At 26.5% G+C, this 23440-nt stretch overlaps 1 protein-coding gene across 1 annotated transcript in view; it reads right to left on the bottom strand.

The window, feature by feature from the left end:
* LOC107439021 (alanine--glyoxylate aminotransferase 2, mitochondrial) overlaps positions 1-22624 on the bottom strand; it is a 32275-nt gene extending 9651 nt beyond the window's left edge. The window contains exons 1-9 of the mRNA XM_016051476.3: positions 22385-22624; positions 21906-21976; positions 18965-19149; positions 11907-12030; positions 11226-11320; positions 8157-8250; positions 3809-4003; positions 3329-3421; positions 1561-1630 (exon numbers count right to left, since the gene is read on the bottom strand). Of these exons, the coding sequence (XP_015906962.1) occupies positions 1561-1630; positions 3329-3421; positions 3809-4003; positions 8157-8250; positions 11226-11320; positions 11907-12030; positions 18965-19149; positions 21906-21976; positions 22385-22421 (964 nt within the window). The 5' untranslated portion in view covers positions 22422-22624. The remainder of the gene's footprint in view (positions 1-1560; positions 1631-3328; positions 3422-3808; positions 4004-8156; positions 8251-11225; positions 11321-11906; positions 12031-18964; positions 19150-21905; positions 21977-22384) is intronic.
* Between the last annotated feature and the right edge of the window lie 816 nt (positions 22625-23440).

Consider the following 23440-nt stretch of genomic DNA (forward strand, 5'->3'; position numbering starts at 1 on the left):
TAGGTTTACATCTTGTGATTCATTATTGGAACAATAGCCAGGAAGAAGTACTACATAGATAATAATATAGGTTACTGTTTAAGAACATCAAAGTGCCAAATTTAATACCATACGTATGTGATTTGCAGAAAAATGTACTATGTAGTAGTACACAATTGAGGACCACAAACTTAGTAATATATATAGATCCATTCTAAACCAAAAAATAGGACTACACATTATATAGTAAATGGCATTGTTTTGCACAATGATAAACTTTTTGGAACATTATTTAATATGCAAATATCTATCTTCAAATTGTTGCTTTAGCTTTTTTTGGAGGGAGGATCACATACTAAGTGTCTCCCAATTGGATAACTTTTATTTTAGAACGGTCAGATAGTGTATTTCTTAAACGATAAATTATAATCAAACTACATTAGATGCCTGATTTTATGTTTTCCATTGGAAAATGTAATATGTAAGAAAAAATGTAAGCATATTTTCAAAAATTGGTACTTACAAGAAGAACTATTAGAAAAAAGGAGTAACCTTATATTTTGTTTTTAGATAAAATTTTTTAAATAGTAACTATTGTTAGAAAATTTGCATTTTGATTTACATTACTTCAGAGATTTTTGGTTTGAAACTCTTGTTTGTACATGATCCAATACTTGTAACTCATTTTAATAATTTTTTTCACTATCATTGGGAGCAGGCATTCAATCAGATATGAAAGAAATTAAAAAGTAGTAGGATGTTCGTTGCAATCAACATACATGTCATTCACTTTGAAAGATCTTCAGAAATTTTATTTCAACTAGACCAATGTTCCCATTGGGTACCAAGCCTTTGTATTTTAATCCATTTGTAATGCATTTTAATCAAATTGTCAAGCACTGAAGCATTTAAAGTCAGAGATTCCAGAAGATTTGTTTTTGCTTCAGAAACACCTTGCTGCTCACCGAAATAAAGAACCATTTGTTTAGTGTAATATTTAAATGATTGGATAATTTCAATATTTAAAGGTTTAAGTTTTCTGGAAAAAATTTCAGTCACAAACTTTGCTAATTAAGCTCACATACTTTCTTTATCCATCCTTCTGGTTGTGTCTCAAGGAGGAAATTAATAAACAAATCGTGCTTTAAAAAAAATTTAAAAAATGATGTAGGAAGATGTACAAAAAAAGACAATGTAAAAATGGGATTCCACTGTATTAGAGAATGATGAAGTTGAAGAAACGAAGACAAATATCTCTATAAATTCTGCAAACAAATAAAAAATACTTTAAAAATTATTTCAAAATTTAAATACTTTAAAAATTATTTCAAAATTTAAATACAATAAAAATTATAATAAAAAAATACTTAAGCTTTCTAAGCATTATTTCTCTGGGCATAGTAGCACAGAATTTTATTTGGTAAGCACTACTTTATCTTGGGCAAGCTGGTTACAAGAACGCATTCAACTTAAAATTTGAATTAATATTTAGAGGACTTAAGTAAAATAAATTAGCATTATAAGAACTACTTTCAAGAAAGGAAAAGTACTCAAAATAAATTTATAATTCTTAAGAATTACTTATGTCTGGAATAACACCATGATTCTCGAAGCCCCAATACTTTCCTGTTCTTCCAAAACCAGTTTGAACCTAAAATATAACAGATGAAATAATGATAAACATAACAGATGAAAAATTGATAAACATAACAGATGAAATAATGATAAACAAATCAATAATCGATAAACAGCATAGTAAAGAGACAATTTTTGACAATTCTTTCCAAATTCAATATATAATACCTACATAAAATCCCAGTAATAAGCAAAAAAACATTTAAAAACAGCATTTACCATTTATTTAAAACCAAGCAAAAAAATCAGCTAAAATAGTAATACGTGTTAAGAAATTATTAACTTGAAGTTCATATGAAGTTAATAAAGGAAAGCTCAGAAATATATTTGGCCCTTAAACAGACTATTTGTAACCATGATTAAAAAATTTATTTTGCATGGAATTGTTACTAAAGGTAAAGACACAGACAAAAAGGCATCACAAGTAGTGTGCACTAAAATGCCTTAATAGAATGTAAATGACAGAGCCTGCGTGTCTACGTAAAAGTGTCAAATGTTTACTAATTTAACTCAAACATACTTCCTCAGAATTGAAGCGACTAACAGTTAACAGAACAAACTAAAAGTGGCAAAATGGTTTACCAAGAGCGTAAAAAAATTTTAAAATTGATAGCCAGTATTATAAAAGATTTTTTAAAAAAAGAATAAGTACAAAAATTAATATAAACACAAGTAAAATAACATTTTTAATCAAAGAATTTAATGATAAAATTTTCAAATAAAAGTAAATTGCCAGGAAAATATCTACAATTTGATAGACTCACAATACAGTAGTTTTTAATTAATATTATTTTTATAACTGATTGCATGTATGTTTATAAGATCCTAAACCATCTTTTAACAAGAAATTTTTGTTTCAAGTATTAAAAAACTACAAAGATGAATTTGAATGTTATCAATAAAAATTTGAGTCATGAATAAAAATTTGATGACTAAGAGCACAAGGGGACAGTACATTAATTAGGACGGAATATAAATACAGTAGGGAACCGATTATCCGGAACGATCGGGACCATCGCTATTCCGGACAACTGATTCTTCCGGTTTTCTGAATCGCTACAAAAAGCCGTTTTTTTTATTGTTAAACCCAACTAAAAAAAAAAATTTTGGAAATAATCTTAAAAAGAAGAAGAAACGATGAAGTAATACACTAATGATTATTTCCAAAATGATGGTAAGGTACACATCTTTCAAAAAAGAAAGAAAAATCCTAAAATCTTATGAGGAAAAAAAATTTTTTTTAAAAAATAGCGAGAAAATTTATCAAATTTCGTTCCGGTGTTTTGGTTTTCCGGTTTTCTGATTTCCTTATAACGGGTTCTGTACTGTATAAGTAAAAGATGAAATACAACAATTCAATACAATATTTTAAAGTAACATACAACTGTGCCAAAATGTTTGGTATAAATAAAGAGGGAAAGCATCTCTTTTCAATATGTTCCTCAAATTAGAAAGCTTAATTTCAGTATCAGCAGCTAATTAGTTTTTATGGAATAAAAGTGAACATAATAGTAAAAATTTAATGATAATAGCACAGATAGGATGTTATTACCTTATGACAGTTGGGATTAAAATTTATTAAGCAAAATGTGTTGCTAACAAAGTATTTTTTGAATTTTGTGGACTATAAATATAGAGAAAAAGTTAAATAACACACAACATGTCTTAAAAATAAAAACAAATATAGTCTAATAATTTATAAAACAATAGTTACCTCATCAAGAATAAGGAGACCACCATGTTCATGAACTATTTTTTGTGCCTTTTTAACATAATCTCTGGGAAACTGCACAGTGCCACCACCACCCTATTGAAATATAAAAACAAATCTTGTGTAAAAGGATCTTATTAATGGGTCAACTGTGGGCATTTTTCCCAAATAGTTTATTAATGTTTTTTTTTTTAACTAAATTAGCTTGTTAAATCACATATGGTGTGAAATAGCATTAGAGATCTGTTAAGTTTTAATAAAAACATTCATAAACTAATTTAGAATGTTTAAAATATAGCATTAATTCCTATTTTTTCAAGAAAAATTATGACATTCTTTGTTTTAAAAATAATTTTTTTTTCAACTGAAACTTTTTAGTGATAGTATGTAGAAGTATTTGCTCATTTCTCACATATAACACTACTAATCAGTATGAAAGGAAAATGTTATGGATAATTTTGTCATTTAGGAAGATTGATTTACCTGTATACACTCAAGAAATAAGGCAGCAACTCTATTTGGTGTTGATGATGCTATAGTTTCCTTAAGTTGTTCAATATACATATCATTTGCAAAGCACTGACCTTCTCCACAAGAACATTTTCTATCGACCTGAACAGGAGAGTCTCGGCAGTTTGAACCTCCCCATAGTCCTCTGTATGGATTAGGATTCATTACCTATTAAGAAAAAGTCAAAAATGCTCTACAGTATCTCATTTTTAAAAAATTAAAGAATTATTTTATAGATATGAGTGGGAGATAAAAAATACTAGTTTAAATTGAAGGATTAAAGAGTTATGTGTATCTTCATGGTATAGCATAAAATAGTTTTGGCAAATGTTCAAATCTTGGAATATTCTAGGACTTTTCAGTATTTATTATTAGATGAACATACATACACTTTTAAGATCAAGATTTATAAATTTGAAAGACATTTTATAAGGAACTGTCTTCCTAGAGACGAAGGAGTAAAAAAAATTCCCTTCTTCATTGAGGTTTCAAAATTATTATCATTATTATTATTTTCATGTCTGTAATGAAAAAAATTTTTAAAAAATATCTATTATGAACTGTTTTAATAAATCTGTATATGATTGAGAGGAAAAAAGTCATAAGCACAGAGGCAAAAATGCACTTTACTATTCTTGTTTTAAAAATATTCAATAAAAAAACTTTTTAAATGTAAGTGAAAATCATAATTAAATTTTAATATTTTAGTTAGTTTATAAATATTAAAATTTTTTTCAATATATCAACTGATGTGAGTTAATCAAAATAAAATGATTATAATTTAATTAAAAATAACCTGTCTCCAGCACACAGTGGGCCAGCATCCAAGGTTTTGTGGCCAAAATTAGTATTTCAATAAAATTTGTTTCAAAATTTGTATTTAGGAGTTTTTATGTGCAGGTAAATTGAATTCATAGTTGAAATTTTGAAATACACTAAAAATACCCCAAAAAACAAAATGGCGGCTGAAATATGGCAAGCAAAAATAAATGTTTTCCAGTATATTTAGTCCACCTTTGCAATACGGGCTAAATGGGCAGGTTTTTTCAAAAGAAGAAATATCAAAGAAAACAATAAAAGAAAGTTTAGCTAATTACCTCGTAGAACTTTTTGGAACTAATTTTCAAACATTGTAAAATCTCAAATGATAATATATAAACTATAAGTTTGTCAAGAGTATTAACTAATCCAACAAATTAAAAAATTTTACTATAATTTAACCCTAATTATTCTGATAAAAATGTAACACTAGGGTGAAATTCCTAAATACATTTCGGAAATAAAAATTTTAAAGCTACATTTAAAAAAAAATTTTTAACATATTTCTCATTAAACACTCATCAGTTAAAAAAGTAAATTATAATGTTTGGAATGATTATGAATACTTAATTTAGGATATATTAAAACTGCCTACACATATTTTAGTTGAAAAATTAATTTTTTACTTTAGGCCAACGATCATAATCTCCTGGCCCACTTGGCAACAGAATGGTGAAATAAAGTTAATAATGCAATTCCAAATTTTGAAAGAAAATATTATTTAATAAACTTATCAATTTTTTAAAAGTTAATTCAAAATACCTTGGAGCAAAGAAACTAATATTCACTTAGTTATCAAAGCTTTTGATCAATTTTGAAAAGCAAAATTTTAAAAATAAAGAATACAATAAAGCTGCATTGTTTTTGACAAGTTTACTAATTAAACAGAAGAAATGAGCAAGGAGAAGAAAAAATGACTATAACACACACTATTTTAACAGTGTAATAAATAATTGAAAAATATTTTAAATTTATTATACTAAAAAATAAAATGAAACTATAAGCTCCTTGAAATTATTTGTCCATGTGGTTGTTGTTGCTCATTTATGTCGCACTAGAGCTGCACAATAGGCTATTGGCGACGGTCTGGGAAACATCCCTGAGGATGATCCGAAGACATGCCATCACAATTTTGATCCTCTGCAGAGGGGATGGCACACCCGCTTCGGTAGCCCGACGACCTGCACGAGAAGTCGAGTACTTTACAGTAGAACAGTTTAACGTGGACCAATGCCGCTCACCCTCGGTCCCTGCGCAGGCTGATCCAAGTGGTCACCCACCCGCACACTGACCGTAGCCAGCTGGGAGCCGTGTCTTAACGATCACTCCACTGCAGGACCATTAGTAGTCATAAACTCAAAGTTGGGTAGGCGAAGTTGGGTTGGGTAAAATAAAATAAAACTTATATACGGGCGTTGAAGAAACTGTTTTACTGTATTAATAACAATTATAGTTTAATGTATAAATTTCAGTTTTAAAAACAATGAGTAAATCCATTTTCTGCAGAGAAGGTCGAATGTATATTTTTGCATTGATTCGAAAAGTTCCTTCATGGGAAAAGTAGTAGTTAAATCTAGTAAATATTCACTTAACGCATTCCCACGGGAATGGGACGGAAATGCAACAGATTAAAAAAGTGCGGTTGAAGTTAACCTATTTGCATCATAAGTAACTATATATTTACTTTACAAGTATAGATATAGTAGCATTGAAAGAACCCATTGCTTTACAATAAAAAGTGCATGCTTTTTGTATGTCAATGGATATGGAAATAATATGACCACATGAAATGAAAAAATAGAGGTAACAACTGAAAATAAGAAATGTCTCAGAGTTGGAAAAAACTCAGCAGTTAAAAAAGAAAACAGTTAAGGTGATAATTAGTGCTTACTAATATTTTATAGAAAAAAATTGCTGGTGATTTGCACACACAAAGCAAAGCATGCCAATTATTCAAGTTAATACATTTTTATAAAATCATTTGCTTTTACAGTTTTAATGCTTACATATTTATAAGAAAATCTTTTCAAAAATTAACTAAAAGAACACCAATCCAAGAATGAAACATTTAAGTAAACAAAACGAAAGAAATAAGGTTGGGGACTCCCACTTCACGTTTAATGGAGCTACAAAGTGGAGGTGCATCTAAAGATAATGACAAAGATTTTTTATATTTTGTCTTAATGTATTTGATATTATCATGTAAAACCAAATAACATAGATCAAAAATGAATCATTTCTAAATAAATAATTCACTTACGAAACCAATAGGCTTAACTGGAAGCGCAGCTATTAAGTTGTCATATGCACTGATTTTAACTTCGCATATTTCTTACGCACTTTGTTTCAATTTTATAAATGAGAAATAAGTACATAAATTTGTATTTTTAGCCTAAAGTTTAATTCCTGAATTGTGAACTAAAAAAACTTTCCTAGTTTAAGCAAATTTTAAAAAAAATGAAAAACAATCTTGATAAGAAATGAAGTAACTTAAACAATTAAAACAACAATTTCATGAGAGATTAGCTTGTTTCTATAGAACAAAATTATTTCAATTCAGAACTGTATTAATAAAATGATACATAAGCTTAAAATATTTTCCAATGTAAAACATAACAGGAATATGCATTTATAAATCATGTGGAGCATAAACATGTTTTTCAATTAAAAATTTTGAATGAAGGTATTCGTCACCTCTATGCAACAATATTTAACAGGTTTTTATTGCATCATATTACTACTAATCTGAATAACAGTACATATGATAAGAAATATATAACTAGTTCAGTGAATCAACAAAGAACAGTGAAGAAAGAAAGAACTTTAAAATGTTAAAATTATCAAAAGTCCCTAGACATGCTTAGGTTAAATGTACATGACTTTTGAAAGATCAATACAGTAGATAATCAGTTCTTTAAAAAATGCACTAATGAATTTCAACTCAACAGTAAGAAATTCTCTTAACTACATATGCATTTTTTTTTCATAATGTTGTTAATTTTAAGCTTCAAAAAAGCAACATGCAAAAATGGAAGCACAATATAAAAACAAATTGACTTTAGAGAAATAAATGTTAAAAAAAGTTTAAAGTAAAAATACTTTTAATATTTAAATATATATATATTTACTAGTAAACCTCATGCCAAAAAAAAGATCATTCAATCAGTAAAACTACTTCTACAAGATTTCAAGGTATATTACCACTCTAACAAAACAATCTTAAATAAATCATGAAGTGAAGAGATTCTATTAAAACAGTACATTCTTGAAAAGGAGAGCACAAAGAATTCTACTCCCAGTAATTATGGCACCTAATATAAGATAAGAAGCATGAATAAGAACACTGAATTAAGATTTAAAATATATTGCCTTTAATTATACAAATTGTGAAAAAAGTTCAAATATATCACTAAAAAAAGCTTAGGCAACAAAATCATACAACTCAACAATATAAAATAAGAGAAATCTCTGAAATGAACACAGTAGGAGAATGAATACTTACATGATGCACACCAAATCCTTGTGGACAACTGTGTTTCCAAGTACCCATTCCACACAATCCACCTGAAGATGGAGTATCACCATGATATGAGTTTCTAAAAGTTGAAAAACTTAGATGAAATAATATAATCATTACAAGCACTACTCATGTTGATAAATTAGCATTCTAAAGAAGTACAAAACATAATAAACTTAAATTAAAATAAACACAGAAAAACAAGCAAAAAGAACACAAACTTGATGACAACTTCAAATATGTAAATCATATTGACCCTCTGAGAAATAGTCATAGCTTTTTTTCTGAACCTACAGCAGCAAACTTTCACACATTAAAATAAAATAAAAAATTTGTTCATTAATGAGAAATTAACACATGGAAAAGAAATTTCAGTACAATTTTGACCAGGGGCTCAATGCTTGGAGGGTTAAAATGAAACTTATTTTGTATAATGTTTATGTGAATAAAAAAAGTCCATTCATACTTCATATAAAGCAGTAAACTTAAGAGTTATTTTTCTAAACATTATGGTACAAATATACAAAGACTTGCGTAGGCACTCAAATTTTGTCTTGAATCATCAGTTTTTACAATAAATTACCTAATGCAGATTTTGGAGAGAACTAAAAACTTTTCTTGGCGCAATTAGCCTTAAGATATGACATTTTAAAAGATTTACCATATAATTTCCTTTCATAAAAATAATTGAATAAAAGACAACGTAAATAATAATTTATTAAAAAAATTAATTGGGAACATAATTTAGTTTAATGTCACAAGAATGAATAAAAAATATTCACAATATCAATAATTTTTGTGTGCAAAAAAAATTAAATATGCCAAAAAAAATCAATTTAAAATATTAAAAGTAACCAAAAAACAGAAAAAATGAGACATAGAATCAAAAATATTAAAAAAAAAATCATTCCAGCAAGAGCAAAAAGATGTGTTACTTGACCAGTATTCATTGCAAAAAATGATTTTTATTACCATAAACAGAAAATCAAAAATGAAGATTCCTTATAGCTTTATTTTATTAAATAGTTATCAAGCAATAAACCAGCATAAAAAATGACTCAAAATTAACTATTGTAAAGTATATGCAATACTTAAAATAAAAGCATTGTCAATATTTTAATTATTAGCAGTTGTCTTAACTTAGCAATATTGTAAAAGCTAGACCATGCAATGTTCCGTTCCACAAAAGTAGCTTTTTATATGTAGAAATTGTGATTTTGATTATTTCATGCGAAGAAATAATATAGATAAAATTTGAAATCCTTCAGCATTTTAATATTCTAATTCACATAAAATTTTAATGTTCTATTTCACATATAATTTGATTTGTATGTATGCAATCTAAAAATCGCACATTGTATTTCGTATTCACACAATTTAAAAATCACCTATCGCAATTCGTATTCACACATCTGGAAAAAAACCAAGCATTGTGCATATTCATGCATCGAGATTCATAATTACGCAATTCAAGAAACACACACGGCAATTTGTTAACATTGCAATTTGCATTCACACAATTTAAAAATCGCATATCATTGAAAGAAACAACACTCTCTGGGATGAATTTCTAAAACTGATGAAGTTATGAACCCTAAGTCTAATACTGCTCACATCTACAGCATCTGTAGAAAGACTACTTTCCAGGATGAATTTGGTATGTTTAAAATTGAGGAGCAGTTTTTCTACTCAATCATTAAATTTTCATTTATTGGCCCCCAAAAACTGTAAGATTATCAAGTAGATCTAATTATCCCAATATTTAAAATTTTTGAAAACTGCAGGACAACTTTTTAAGCCATTTTCTACCTACATGAGCCATTTTATATAATTTATGATCATATGCTCAGAAAAAATTTGCATATTGTTAAATTTTTCAATTGTAAAAAAGTGTAATCAAGATAAGTATTACAAAGTAATGTAAATTTGAATTAATTGTAAACATATGTGTGCATTAAAGCTAGTAAGTGTCGTGCTAAATAAGTAGTTGTCATAAAGAATTATAAATAAATATCTTTAAAGTATTTTATTATTAAGGAAAATTGTAAGGAAAGTTAATGTTTCTTTTTTTTATCTTTACTTTGGAAGACATTTTCTCGTGGAAAATTATGATGCACTAAAAATTTTCACAAAAATATAATATCATTAAAATTTTTCATAGAAATGGGTACGTATTAAGTTAAAAATCCTGGATTAGCATCTGCAGTACCAAAATATTGCTAAAATCAAAAAGTTCAGAAACTGTTTTATTTTAGCAATACTATATGTGAAAAACAAAAGGAAATCTTAGCAGGTAATAATATTTGTATATTTGCTGAAGAGGCAAACAATATGTTTTACTTTTCTTGCTACAACAAAAAGCTGTACCTATTATGAAATATATTTTGAAGTTAAAGTTATAACAAGATTTTAAATAAATTGTTTAATCCTGTTATGAACAATAAAATATATTCTACGTTTTTATTTTAAAGTATTTTTAAATGAAATTAAAAACAGTTTAAATATTAATATATAAATTAAACAAAATTTAAATATTTATTTACTTTAGCACTAAAGTGGCCAACTTCACATGCATTTATATTTCTTATTTGCGACAGTGAATTATTCTAACAAATAAGAACAACATATTCCAATAAACAATGCTTGCACATAAATAAAATAAAAGTATTTTTATTTTAAAACAGACAATATATAAAAAAGTTATAGACACAATAGAAACAAAGGATTAAACATAAGTATAATATTTATTGATCATCAGAAGTATAAAATTTGGAATATGGAAATATGATCCAAAATAACGAAGGAAAATTGATTGCTAATTACTACATCCTTAATTGTCTTCTTTTTTTTGTTCTTTTTTTTACTTTTACTGCAGTCAAATTTCTATGAGGTTATTAAACTTGACGTATACATACCTGAATTTTATAGTTTTCAATGGAAAGTACTTAGAAAAAGATTTTACTATGTAAAGTAACAACTGTATTTACAATACTAGAATACACCTGAAAAACGGCAAAAAAGAATGAAAAAGCAAGCTGCATTAAACAATCCTACCTCAATGATAAAACATCAAAGGAACCAGTACTGAGTCTGGCAAGCTCAAGAGCTAAATCATTTGCTTCAGATCCACTATTACAAAAATAAACTACCTAAAAAAAAACTTTATAATAAGAGTTTAATTGATAAACAAAAACTAACATTGACACCAATTGAGAGTAAAATATAATTTTAATAATTTAAGCAAAATACCTTACATTTATAACACTTAAAAAAGAGGCCCATATTTTTATGTTGCACTATTCTTAATTTTTTAATACTTTTTTCCAAAAAATAGATGTATTATAAACTGTCATTAAAAATTGTTGTAAATTAAATTTATTAAATAAAAAATACAATGGTAAAGCAAAAAAATTTCCCACTGTTTAATATTCAAGAAATAACTCTCTCTAAAATTAAAGAAGTTGGCATACATGCAAAATCAGCATGATTATCTTTAATAACACTATTTATGCCTTTATATATTGCTATTTTACTTCATTTGAAATTGGAGAAAAGAGAAATGCATATTTTATGCTTTAAATAAATATAATAATGTTTCTCTTGACTGTTACATTCACATTTCCAAAAATAATAATAACAATATTGATAATAAAAAAACTAATTTAATGCAATTAATCAGATATTTAAAAAAAACTATACATAAATGAACCACAGAGAAATAAGCAATATGAATACCTTTAGAGGCTCTGGAAGACGAGCTACTAATTTTGTAGCATACTCATGAAGTTTTGGATGCAAGTAGATGTTTGTTAAATGCCATATCTTATTCATCTGATCTACTGTTGCTTTGAGTACTTTTCTAGAAAAGAAAGACATTTTATATTAAATACAAATATAATATTTTATATTGCATACAAATATTAAGTACGATTTTAAACATCATAAAAACTTAAGAATTTTAAAACGATGTATAATAATTTATTTTTAAAGTAGGGAAACACTAACTAAAAATACAATCGATATATCAAATGTCCCCTCTGTATGCACAACACAAAAACAAAAATAAGTTTAAAGAATAACTTAGTCAATTCTCCAGGGTGAACGCCTCACATTAGATAATATTCGAAATTCCGAGCTATCATTTAGGAATAAGCAATTTTCTGCTCCCCTCCTAAACCAGGCTCTAATTTGCATCAAAAGTATTTTTTTTTTTTTTTAAATCCCTTTGAAGCAGATATTCTACATTTGTATCGACAAACTTTTGTATGAGAAGTGGGAAACATGAGATTGAAAAATAGCATTCCTTTATGGCTTTTAACTAAGGATTGATTATATTACTCTGAGCTCTTTATCATATGATTGTATTGTGCATTGCAATAACTATTTTTTAAGAGTTCTTTATATTTCGGGGATCACGCTTTCATATAAACATTTGAAATCAAAATTATTTATCACTAACTTCTTAAAATTTGTAACAATAGTTCAGGAGATTCTAAATGAACTAAGACACTTTTATGTTTCAAAAAATGATGAATTTAAAGTTATAATGTTTAACCAATTGATAATGCATCACTAAGGTCTGATGAGGCAAGGTACAAAAGTAGTAACTTTCTAATAAATTAAAGTATAATTTAGAAAATATTTAAAATTTAAACTTAACAATGCTATTTCTTCAACTATTATAAGCTTAATTATGCTATTTCTACAGTGAAATTGTGATCTATTTTGTTAAAAAAAATTTAAAAAATTAAATAGTTTTCACCATTTAGACATTATTTTTCTTCCTTTTTTCGGTGGTAAACAAGCTAATTGTAAATTTTATATTATCCTAAATCAATAGCAACAACGATAACTTATTTTTTTTTATCTGGCATCATTACTACATAGCAAGCAGTTTTTTTCTCCACGCTAGTCAATGGGAAGGAAGTGTTTTGAGTCAAAAATTCAGTAAAAAAGTTTTGAGATAGTTGACACTGGAAAGATTGCTGATTTAGATTCAAGTAATTAAATCATGAAAGGCTGATCATTAACCTTTAGGGGACGGAGGGGACGACAGTTGTACCCTAAAAATAATTTTATTTTAAGACGGTTTTGGTACAGCATTTGTACCACACATTTCTTTCCCCTTTCACTGTCAAACTTGCTCTTCACCTCTTGATGATAAGTGGTTTAAGTAGTTCCCTCTCTATTGTTAAGGCTTCGAGGGGAGGATTGTAGGAGGGTTTCGTGAAATTTCGCATTGAAGGTTGGCATAGATTGAACATCGGTGTGAAAATAATACAGCCAAATATTCCTTAGCTGTCTTTTCTGTTTTTTCCTCCATGTTAGTAAGTTATTTTAGCAATTCCGATGGCTCCTCGTAAGCGAGATTTGAATGATGAAGAGATCTGCAAACTCTTAGATGAATTAGATAAAGAAAATTATGCAGATAGTGATTCTGATTGCTCTGATGAGGAGGATGACGTAACTGTAAAAACAATTTTTGGAGAAGATGAAGAAATTAATTTAAAAAAATAAGCAGTGCTAAATTTAAAATATTAAGTATTGCAATATTAAAATCTATCGATAACTATTACTTGCAAAATTTAATAAAGAACAAAAATATTATTATATATTGTTAATCCAGGAATATATATACAGTCGACTCGTGTTATAACGACCCTGTGAAGGAGTCCCAATTCACGTCCATAAAAGATAACGTTATTTTACTCTTGCTATAACGACCGTAAAAAAGGTCAACTCTTAATATAACGACCCTCTCTGAATTTGAACACAGCTCTTTTCTAACTTCCTATTGGAAACTGGGGTTGAATGGTTGACCTTGAACAAGCACACCTCCGTTAAGTCCTGTTAACATGTAACTTCTACAAATTAATGCACATCAAAAAATTAATGTCTTCGTCTAATGAAGCCTCGTTTATGTTCCTCGGTTTACTCTTCTTTATAATACTGCAGATTATGTACATAAAAAAAAATTCGTTATATATACCGCAAATTATGTACATCAAAAAACTAATTCATTAGAAACTAGATTTTTTTTGTCACACTATGTTTTTCAATCTGTACTTTAAAATAAAATTCTTAATAGTTAACAGTTGTAATTCAATTGTTAAAATGTCATTATGTTTTAATAATGTATGTATCTTATCCTTTTTTGGTTTATAACATGTATACCACAAATAGTATATGCATGCATTATGACGTTTAAAACCATTATGTGACCGATTTTCAGAGGAAATTTGCTCATTTTGATATAGCGACCATTTGATATGACGACCAGACTGGGGCAGTCCCGATGGGGTCGTTATAACGCGAGTCAACTGTATATATAATCTTATGATTATTATATAATAATCTTTATGACACATAATGAAAATAATTAAGAAAATACAAGTGCTTATAACAAAATTTGCTATTATTATAATATTATTTAATCAAAAGTATTAGTCTTCCTTGCAGACTAGCTTGGATGTCTATAATTAGATATTTTTCTATTTTATAATATTTGGATTTTCATAAGTATGTTAACTATAATATTGAAATTTGAAAAAAATGAAATTTTACTTCAAGCAGTTAAACAGTAGTTTAACAAAACGTAATTTGGAATAAGTGAATAGGGGATTTATAAATTTACCGTATAATTATAATTGTATATTAAGTTTTGATGTTTTGAATTTATTAATTTTTTTAATTGTATAATAAACCTTGTTTAAACTATGTAAGTCTTCTTTTTTTTTCAAACGAAAATTTTAATTTTCTACAAATTCTTGAAATAAAGAATTTTTATTTCTCGCTAAACATAAAAATTTGTTTTATGGTTTTTGATTTGTAAAAAAAAAATTTTTAAATATCCGTTACTATGAGTTTTTAATTTAAAAAAGTAAATTACTAAAAAGTCGGAATAAAGTATATTTAGATGAAATTAGTTACTAATTTATAAATAGTTACAAGACTTTATTTTATCAAAGTACATCTTTTCTTGCGCAGTTATTGGATTTGTATTTTTATCTAATATAAAATCGATAATAAAAAAAACATAGTACAAAGGAAAGAAAAAAAGGTCTAGAGTGTTATGAAATATTTTAGAAATTCCAATGTTTCTTAAAACATCCTAGTTAATATAATTAAGGTGAATAGAAAATCGATAAAAATAAAAGCAGCATTACAGAATTTGAAATTGAATTGAACTTTATCATAAGACTTTTTAAAAACAAACTGAAATTTTTTTAAGATTTCAAAAAAAATAAGATCGTGCATTTTTTTATATCTAAATATTACATAACTTGAAAAAATGCTTTATAGAGTTGCATTATATTATAGGAAATAATAGCGTAAATTAATAAAGTTCTAAACAGCAGTCAGCTAAATATTAAATGCAAAAATAATTTTTACGTTTATAAAAAAAGTTTTGTACTTCTTTATATTTATTTCTTTTAAAAAAATATTTTCAACAAAGTTACATATTTATCTAATTTCTTTAAAAAAAAATCCTTCAAAATACTCCTGCATTAAACTTGTAATATAAATATTTTTATTTTTTTAGTCCTTTCAATACAGCTAAAGAAACTGGACAAAATAAGCCGAAATTTTTTTCTACTTTATGCAAAGCTTTTATATTGTGTAGAAAATTATTAACTTTTATGAAAATAAATTCTGTACTCTTACAAAGAACATAATCAATGTAAGTTTTTATATTTCTTTTTAAAAATTCTAATGCCATGTAAGAGAAATATTTCCGATATATAATATTCATTCTTCTTAACTCTTGTATGATTTGCAAATTCAAACCCCTCATCAATTATTAGCTAGACTGTCTACTTTTTACAATTACATTTTGAATGTAAGCATTTCCTTTACTTTCACACATTTCCAGCAATTTCTTCCTAATGGAAACAACCAATAATTCTACGTCCTATTGTCAGGTTTAACTTCTGGGTGTCTCTTTTCAAGTATGCCACGTTATGGTCTCTTTTCAAGTATGCGACGTCAAAAGAAATCTCATATATCATGTTATAAATTTCTTTCAAGTTCCTATGAACTTTCTATTGGCGCTAGCACAGCTTGTTGCCATGCAACTTACTTTTCACATAATGAAATTATTATTTCTTCTCTAAAAGAGAAAGATACCGAAACCAATTAAGTATTGCCACTTCTACATGCAAAGTGCTATTTCTTGGTGTATGGGGTTATCTTGTCAGAATAAATATTCTTGATAATATATATTGAGGTCTGTCGTTTTTAAAATTCTTAACAATGATTAGTTCACAATACCTGAGGAAAAGACCACACCATGATCAACGGAAATGCATGTTTTACCTTGAACCAACTGTCAACCAAGCTTGTATAGGTGTGTCTTATAACAATCGATGACTTTAAAGTTTTCATCTTCACATGCAGGTGTAAATTGTGAAAGACTTCAGCTCTGGGAATATTTTATTTTGTACTAAACTTTTCTAATATATATTCTAATCTATATATATATATATATTCTCTTATAAACAAAACACAAATTAGGAAAAATACTTCTTTCTGCCTAATAAATAAATTTAAGGAAAACATTAGAAAATGAATCAGTTTAAAATAAGTAACTCTGATAATTAGTGTTATTTTGCTTTTAATAATATATAATACATTATTTTGAAAATATATTAGACTTTAAGATCTGACAATAAGATCTTCAGATATAAACTTAATAGAAACGTGGAGTATATTTTTATTATTTAATATATTTGTTGGAAAGGATGCTTTTCTTTAAATTTATTGTAAGCATATTCTTACATATTTTTAGAGTCTTTGCACTTATTATTTTATGTAAAGAAATATTCTGGTAAAATATTCATGAATTCCTATGAATACACGCATGATGTAATTCTAAAATAAATAAAAACAAAAAGCTTTCTGAAAATTTTTATTTATTTTTCATATTAAAAATTTAAGTAATTTGATATATCTAAATAGTATTTTTCAATGTCAGCACAATTTATGTATATAAAAGTTGGTAGCTTTTTTTTTGTACAATATTATTTATTGAAAAAAAATTGGTCTCGAAAATTTTCAATTTTGTTTTTCTGGTTACAACTATTGATTAAATGAAAAGAAAAAAAGTAAGCATTTTTGTTGAGCAAAAAATATTTTATTTATATATTAAGTGTTAAGTTAAATTTAAATAACTTTTTATTCAGCGTGAACGTTTCTCCAGGTAAAGGTTGAGAAAAATTTTAATAATAAAAAAAATTTTCTTGCAGAGGACACTTGATGCATTTATAATAAAAAGTTAGTTAGGTCAGTTTAAGTATCAAAAATACAAATATTTTGCCCTTAAACTTTTATTTACTAACTACTAGTTTCCACAGAGAAATTTCCAGAGTTTTTCTTTTCTTCCAGCTTTTTACATTTTTTATATAAGAATAAGCATATTCATTTAAGTAAATGTAATATGACTTCTTTTCTTTAGAAACATATTTTGCATCTACAGTTTCCTATGACTAAAGTTTTAACAATAGAAATTGAATATTAGCTCATCCAAGCTAAGCGATGTAGCATAGGGAATGATATGAAACATTTAGCATAAAATAAGTCACGTGATATATACTATTTAGTTTTGACGAAATTTATTATTATTTATTTTTTTAAGGAGGTACAGAAACTTTTATCTTGGAATTTTGTTAGGAGTAATTAAAAATGAGACAGCCCCTTCGTGTGTATATATATATATATATATATATATATATATATATATATATATATATATATATATGTATGTATGAAAGGTAGGTAAATATGAAAATGAAATAGAAATAATGTAGTTAAAAAAGTATATATGTATGGTATATTTAACATATATCATATATAAAAGGATATATTTTTACAGAAAATACTTCGCTTACTCAAAAATTATTAACTGGATAAATTTCTTTCAAGAAACCACATGATATAATATTATAAATTATCTGCCGGAATAAAATTTTTGTCTCGAAGAATATTTATATTACAATTTTGTATGAATGTAATGTATGCGACTTTAAATTTTAAAAAAAAACTCAAAGAAAGATAAAAAAAATCCATTCAGTAAAAAAAATTTATGTAAAAAAAAAAAATCTACATTCGACCAAATTATTTTGACGGATAAATGAAATAAACTATTAGATTCGAAAAAAAACTTTTGAAGTATCAGGCGCATCTTATTTCTAAGTGATCCAAAAACTATGCTTTTTAAAATTAGCTATCAGAATAAATTTGTTTAAAATTTTACAACAATAATTTATTTATATCTTTCAAAAACAGTAAAAAACGCTTTTAAAAAAATCAGTAAAAATTCTAAATAACTTTTTAAATATGAGTTTGATTTATTATAGAGAAAAAGTTTGTTTTTCTCGTAAAAAAAAAAAAAAAAAAAATCGAAAAAAAAAGTTCTATTTTTTACTTTTTCTCATAATTTGTTACATGTTACAGATAAAGTATGCCAAAATATTCATAACTAAGTCAAAATGTTTGCCGATAACGATGCATGCTGCAACCCTTCTACTGCTCCCTTCTTGGAGAGTGATATATAAATTACAACAAAACGGTACCCATTCATAAGTGGTTAAAGTAGTTACCTCCCACTGACTAAGTGAGGGGCTGAATTTCTGCAAGAAAGCGCCGGACAGAGAGGAGAATTTTTTCACCTGAGTAACCGCATCCCAAAGGTTAACCAACTTTATATATAGGATTGCAAATACTCAAGACTGTGAAACAGCCGACACAAAACTTTCATAAATATGAAAAAAACTCCAAGAAAAGACATAACTCACGGATGGCAATGCCCAACACTTGTCGTAACAATACCAGCATACATATCAAGATATCTTTTTCCTGTATGGTCCCATACATATTGCATATGCCCCTGTGTTATCATTACTGGTTTTCTATACATCAGAGGAATGTAATCGCTATAAATATGTTTCCTAGTCTTAAGAACATCATCATAGCTGCCACCCTGTAACGAAAGTGATAACTAAACTTTTAATTTGCTTTATTTTTCGACATCAAAATTTCACTAGTCATACAACAGTTATTTTTCATTACATGTACATTAACTCAAGGTTAGCATTTCATCAGGACAAACTTCATTCTTCCAGGGTACTGGAAGAAAGTGGAAAAAAACAGAAGTAGAACATACTAAAATACACCAATATTTAAGAAAACAATTCAACATTTTAATTGTAAAATGAGAATACAAAAAATGCTATTCTCCTAAGTTTTAAAAGGCAAGAATGGGTACTTTTTGGTTATAAGGACTATGAAACAAAAATAGCCAACACATAAAAACAATGTCAAAGTCTGATTTGCACAAATCACCAGATACTGAAAATACACATAGATTTATTATCAACAATATCATGATCATTAACAATATATATTAAACATGATAAAATCATGATCATTATATATAACTAAAATTATCAAACCCGTTAATAGCACAATCGTTATTGCAAGTGTTGATAAATTCAATTTGAATAACAAAAATATTGACCAATGTAAAAATAATACAACTTAATTCAATTGGTAAAATATCAAGATATATATTGTTAAATATTGATATTTTTGACAATACATCACAATATTAAAATAATTACTTAATAGTTAAAAGAATAAATTTTCATGTTGGCAACAACTGAGAAGATCATTTGCCCAAAAGAATGTTCAAATAGTGTTATAACTGCACTACAAGACACACAATGAAATAAAATACAAACTACATGATGAAATAACTGCAATGCAAAAGAAAATATTTGAATTTAATTTATTGAAATGGTATAAATTGAAATTTTTTTTAAAAGAAAAATTCTGCAAGTTAAATTAAAATGGAAAACATTAATTTAAATTTTTTTTTACTTATTGAAATAAATCAACATGTATATCACAGAATTATCGAGCAAGTCCCGTCTTGTATTTTCTTTTTAAATTATTTAGATACTTTAGAATCTAAGGTTTTGTCAAAGTTGCATCCCTTCTTACAAATTTTCATTAAAAAAACCAGTTATAGTCAGTTAACGAGAATTCTGTGACATGATAACAAGCTGTGAAAAAATTTTAAAAAAAGTGTGAGATCGTTTTCTTCATAGTTAAACTTAATTTTTCTCAACAATTTTTTTTAAAAAAAAAATAGGTTTAATTATGTGTGCAAAGCCAAAATGAATCTGCAGCATACACTGTGATACCTCACTATTTCTGCTAAAAAGGTGACTCCAATACAAAATATATATATATACATAAAGTCGGACTTCTATTTAACAAACTTCCATTTTGAGAATTTCTTCGAAGAACCAAGAACATTTTGGAAATTTCTTCGTAAAATAACTTCCAAATAGCGAAATGAATTTTCTATTTAACGAACTTTTCATTGAGATTCACTTTCTGTATTTTCTGAAATATTTCAGAACACTTTAAACTTGTTAACGCATTTTATGGGGGAAATGACCATGAGTTAATTTTCGAAGCCACTGCTTTATGTAATGTTTTACTGCTTTCTCTAAAAGTTATTTTATAGAAAGCAGTAAAATCTCTTTCCCTTTTTGTTTGCATTTCAAATAAAAAACTCAGTTCAAGTTAAAGGATTTTATCAGTAGCAATTAAACATAAGAACGCATGTGGTAATGTATGTATAAAATTACTTTTGTAATAAATGCAGCTATAATTTTATACATAAATTTAACTTTTTATTTTAGGTGAAAATGTATGTAGCATAATAGTGAAACACTGGATAATGTTTTGCTCTATTTTTGCTTTCCACGCAAATTTCTTTGATGATTAAGATTTATAAAATAAATAGGACATAATAGTTTACAAGATAACAGTGCATCAATTAATGCCTAGTGTTTTTGAATATAGAATCTGTTTTGTGTTGTTTATGTATTTTAAAAGGTGATTTTCCATTCAACAAATTTACCATATAACGAACTTACTATCGGGATTTAGCGACTTCGTTAAATAGAGGTCCGACTGAATATATACCTATATAGCCTTATCTTTCTGATTTCCAGTAAGAAAGTTATAGCTAACTTATTACTTATTCTATGAGTCACTATTTTCAAGAAGCTAATTTCATCGTTTGCAAAGCAAATAAATAAAAAAAGATATTCAAATGTACAATTATTCAAAAGATAATTATTTTTTATTTGATTCTGATAAATTTCGAGTGAATGTTATTACAAATAACTTGCAAGATATTTATTTAAAAATAGGAAGCCTAATTTAAATAGAAATCATAATTTCAGCATCATTGATTTGGCTTCACAGTCTGGTCATATTATCTGAGCGAATGTTAATAAGTATACTGTTGATTATTAATTTGAACAGAAAAGATAACACTAATAATATAAAATTCAACACATAAAACACAATAGAATGAATACAATAACCTAGAAATAAAAGAAATAACAATGTCCTCCGCTGTGTAAATGGTGCAAAGATATTATCTTTGCAAGTTGATCTAAAAATTGTTTCAGGAGCTTTATTGCTAAAAGACCATTGGAAAAAATTATGATGGAATTCAACAGCCAAAGATGTAAGATCAATAAAATAGATTAAAAAAGACATATTGTAATTATGAAACATTTTCATCAAGCAGTATAAAATAAAAGGAAAAGCTAGTTTCATTACAAAGCAAGAATGATTTACATAAGATCATTTTGTTAAATCATTTATTAAATCAAAAATAATATTTAAGAAATATTAAAGCAAAAATTATACCTTATAAGGTTCAGGTGTAAAAGAAAGTGCAGGTAAGCTTGGTATTGTAGTTGAACTGCTGAAACATCTGGCTGCAAGTTACAAAAAAAAAACACATCTTATGTCTGTTATTATTTTCATTTTACATAATTTAAAAGAAACCTTAAGCAAATAAGATAATAACAACTTTTATAGTAAAAAAGGGGGTTTTTTAAGAAGAAGAAAAGACGATTTCATTTAAAAAGACATAGAAATTGTTCTAGTTATTGCTGTGTAAACAACTCGAGCAATTTATAAGTTGTTGCTACATATGGGTAAAAAAATTAATTATTTCGCAATAAACTCCATTTTCTTCTACCTTTTAAACAACTTATGAAAGTAAGAAAAAATATAAAAGGGAAGATAAATCACATAAATAAAATACAAGATTAAAATTGTATATTTTTAAGTTTAAATTGTATATTTATAAAAATCAAAGTATAAATATGGATAGTTTTTACCTAACCAAAATGTCTTGGACATGCGGAATAAATTCATGGTTTCAATTGAAAAATTAGAAGAAACAAACGAAAAGAGAGATAACGAGGGCTTCTAGTCTAATACAAGTGCATATCACTTGTGTTTACATTTGTTTATTCAAATTTCACGATATTACCTCGCTTGAATTTCCGTATATAAATAAAGTGATTGCGCATGTGCCGTGACGCAATGAGCAGACGAACTTCTTGTTGAATACGCCCCCATGCTCCGAACCTATGACCTTTGCTATTATAGCTCAGAAGTTAACTCGGGTCGTTGATTAGAAATAAATTATCGTACCTAATTATGTAATAAAAAGAATGACCTTCGATTTCTTTTATTTATTCAGACTATACTATATATTTATACATGTAAACTGAACTAATTATGTTATATAATTCAAAAGATAAAAGAATAAGAAATCAAATTTTAAAGTATGGAAAAAGAGTTGACCGAATTGCTGCATTTTCTACAGCATACTAATTATTTTATTCTGTTTTTCTTCACCTTTTTTCAAAAATTAACCTCTCTTTCATAGATAAAAGCTTTCAATTTCATTTCAAAAGTTCAACATTTGACTTTATTGTCCAATTTCACCACTAGATGTCAGTGTACCCATGCAGAAGAAAAATATATACAATCCAAAAAAAAATTAAAACGAAAGAGGCTATTGTGGCGCTATCTGTTAGTATTTAAATGAAATTATATAATTCGCAAGTAATTTCATTTAACCTATTTTTACTCATTAGTTTATTTTTTTACTAGAATAATTGTGTACGAATGAGATATTCAAAATTCATCTATGAATATTAGTAATATTTTTTTCAAGTTAAGAAATGAAATAAGTTTCATTATATTTATTATTCCTGGACATTTCATAATATCAATATTGTTGAAACCTCTTTTTTTTTTTACTTCGTGATTTCATATAATAATGAGTTATAAATAAAATATTTTCAACAAGATAGCAAAACTCAAGTGGTAAAACTATATAAACAATATTAATTTAATCATTATTAAAAAAAAATACTATTCAA

Source organism: Parasteatoda tepidariorum, chromosome 12 (assembly GCF_982258835.1).
Source record: "Parasteatoda tepidariorum strain Cologne lab strain chromosome 12, Ptep-v5.0, whole genome shotgun sequence".
Lineage (NCBI taxonomy): Eukaryota > Metazoa > Arthropoda > Arachnida > Araneae > Theridiidae > Parasteatoda > Parasteatoda tepidariorum.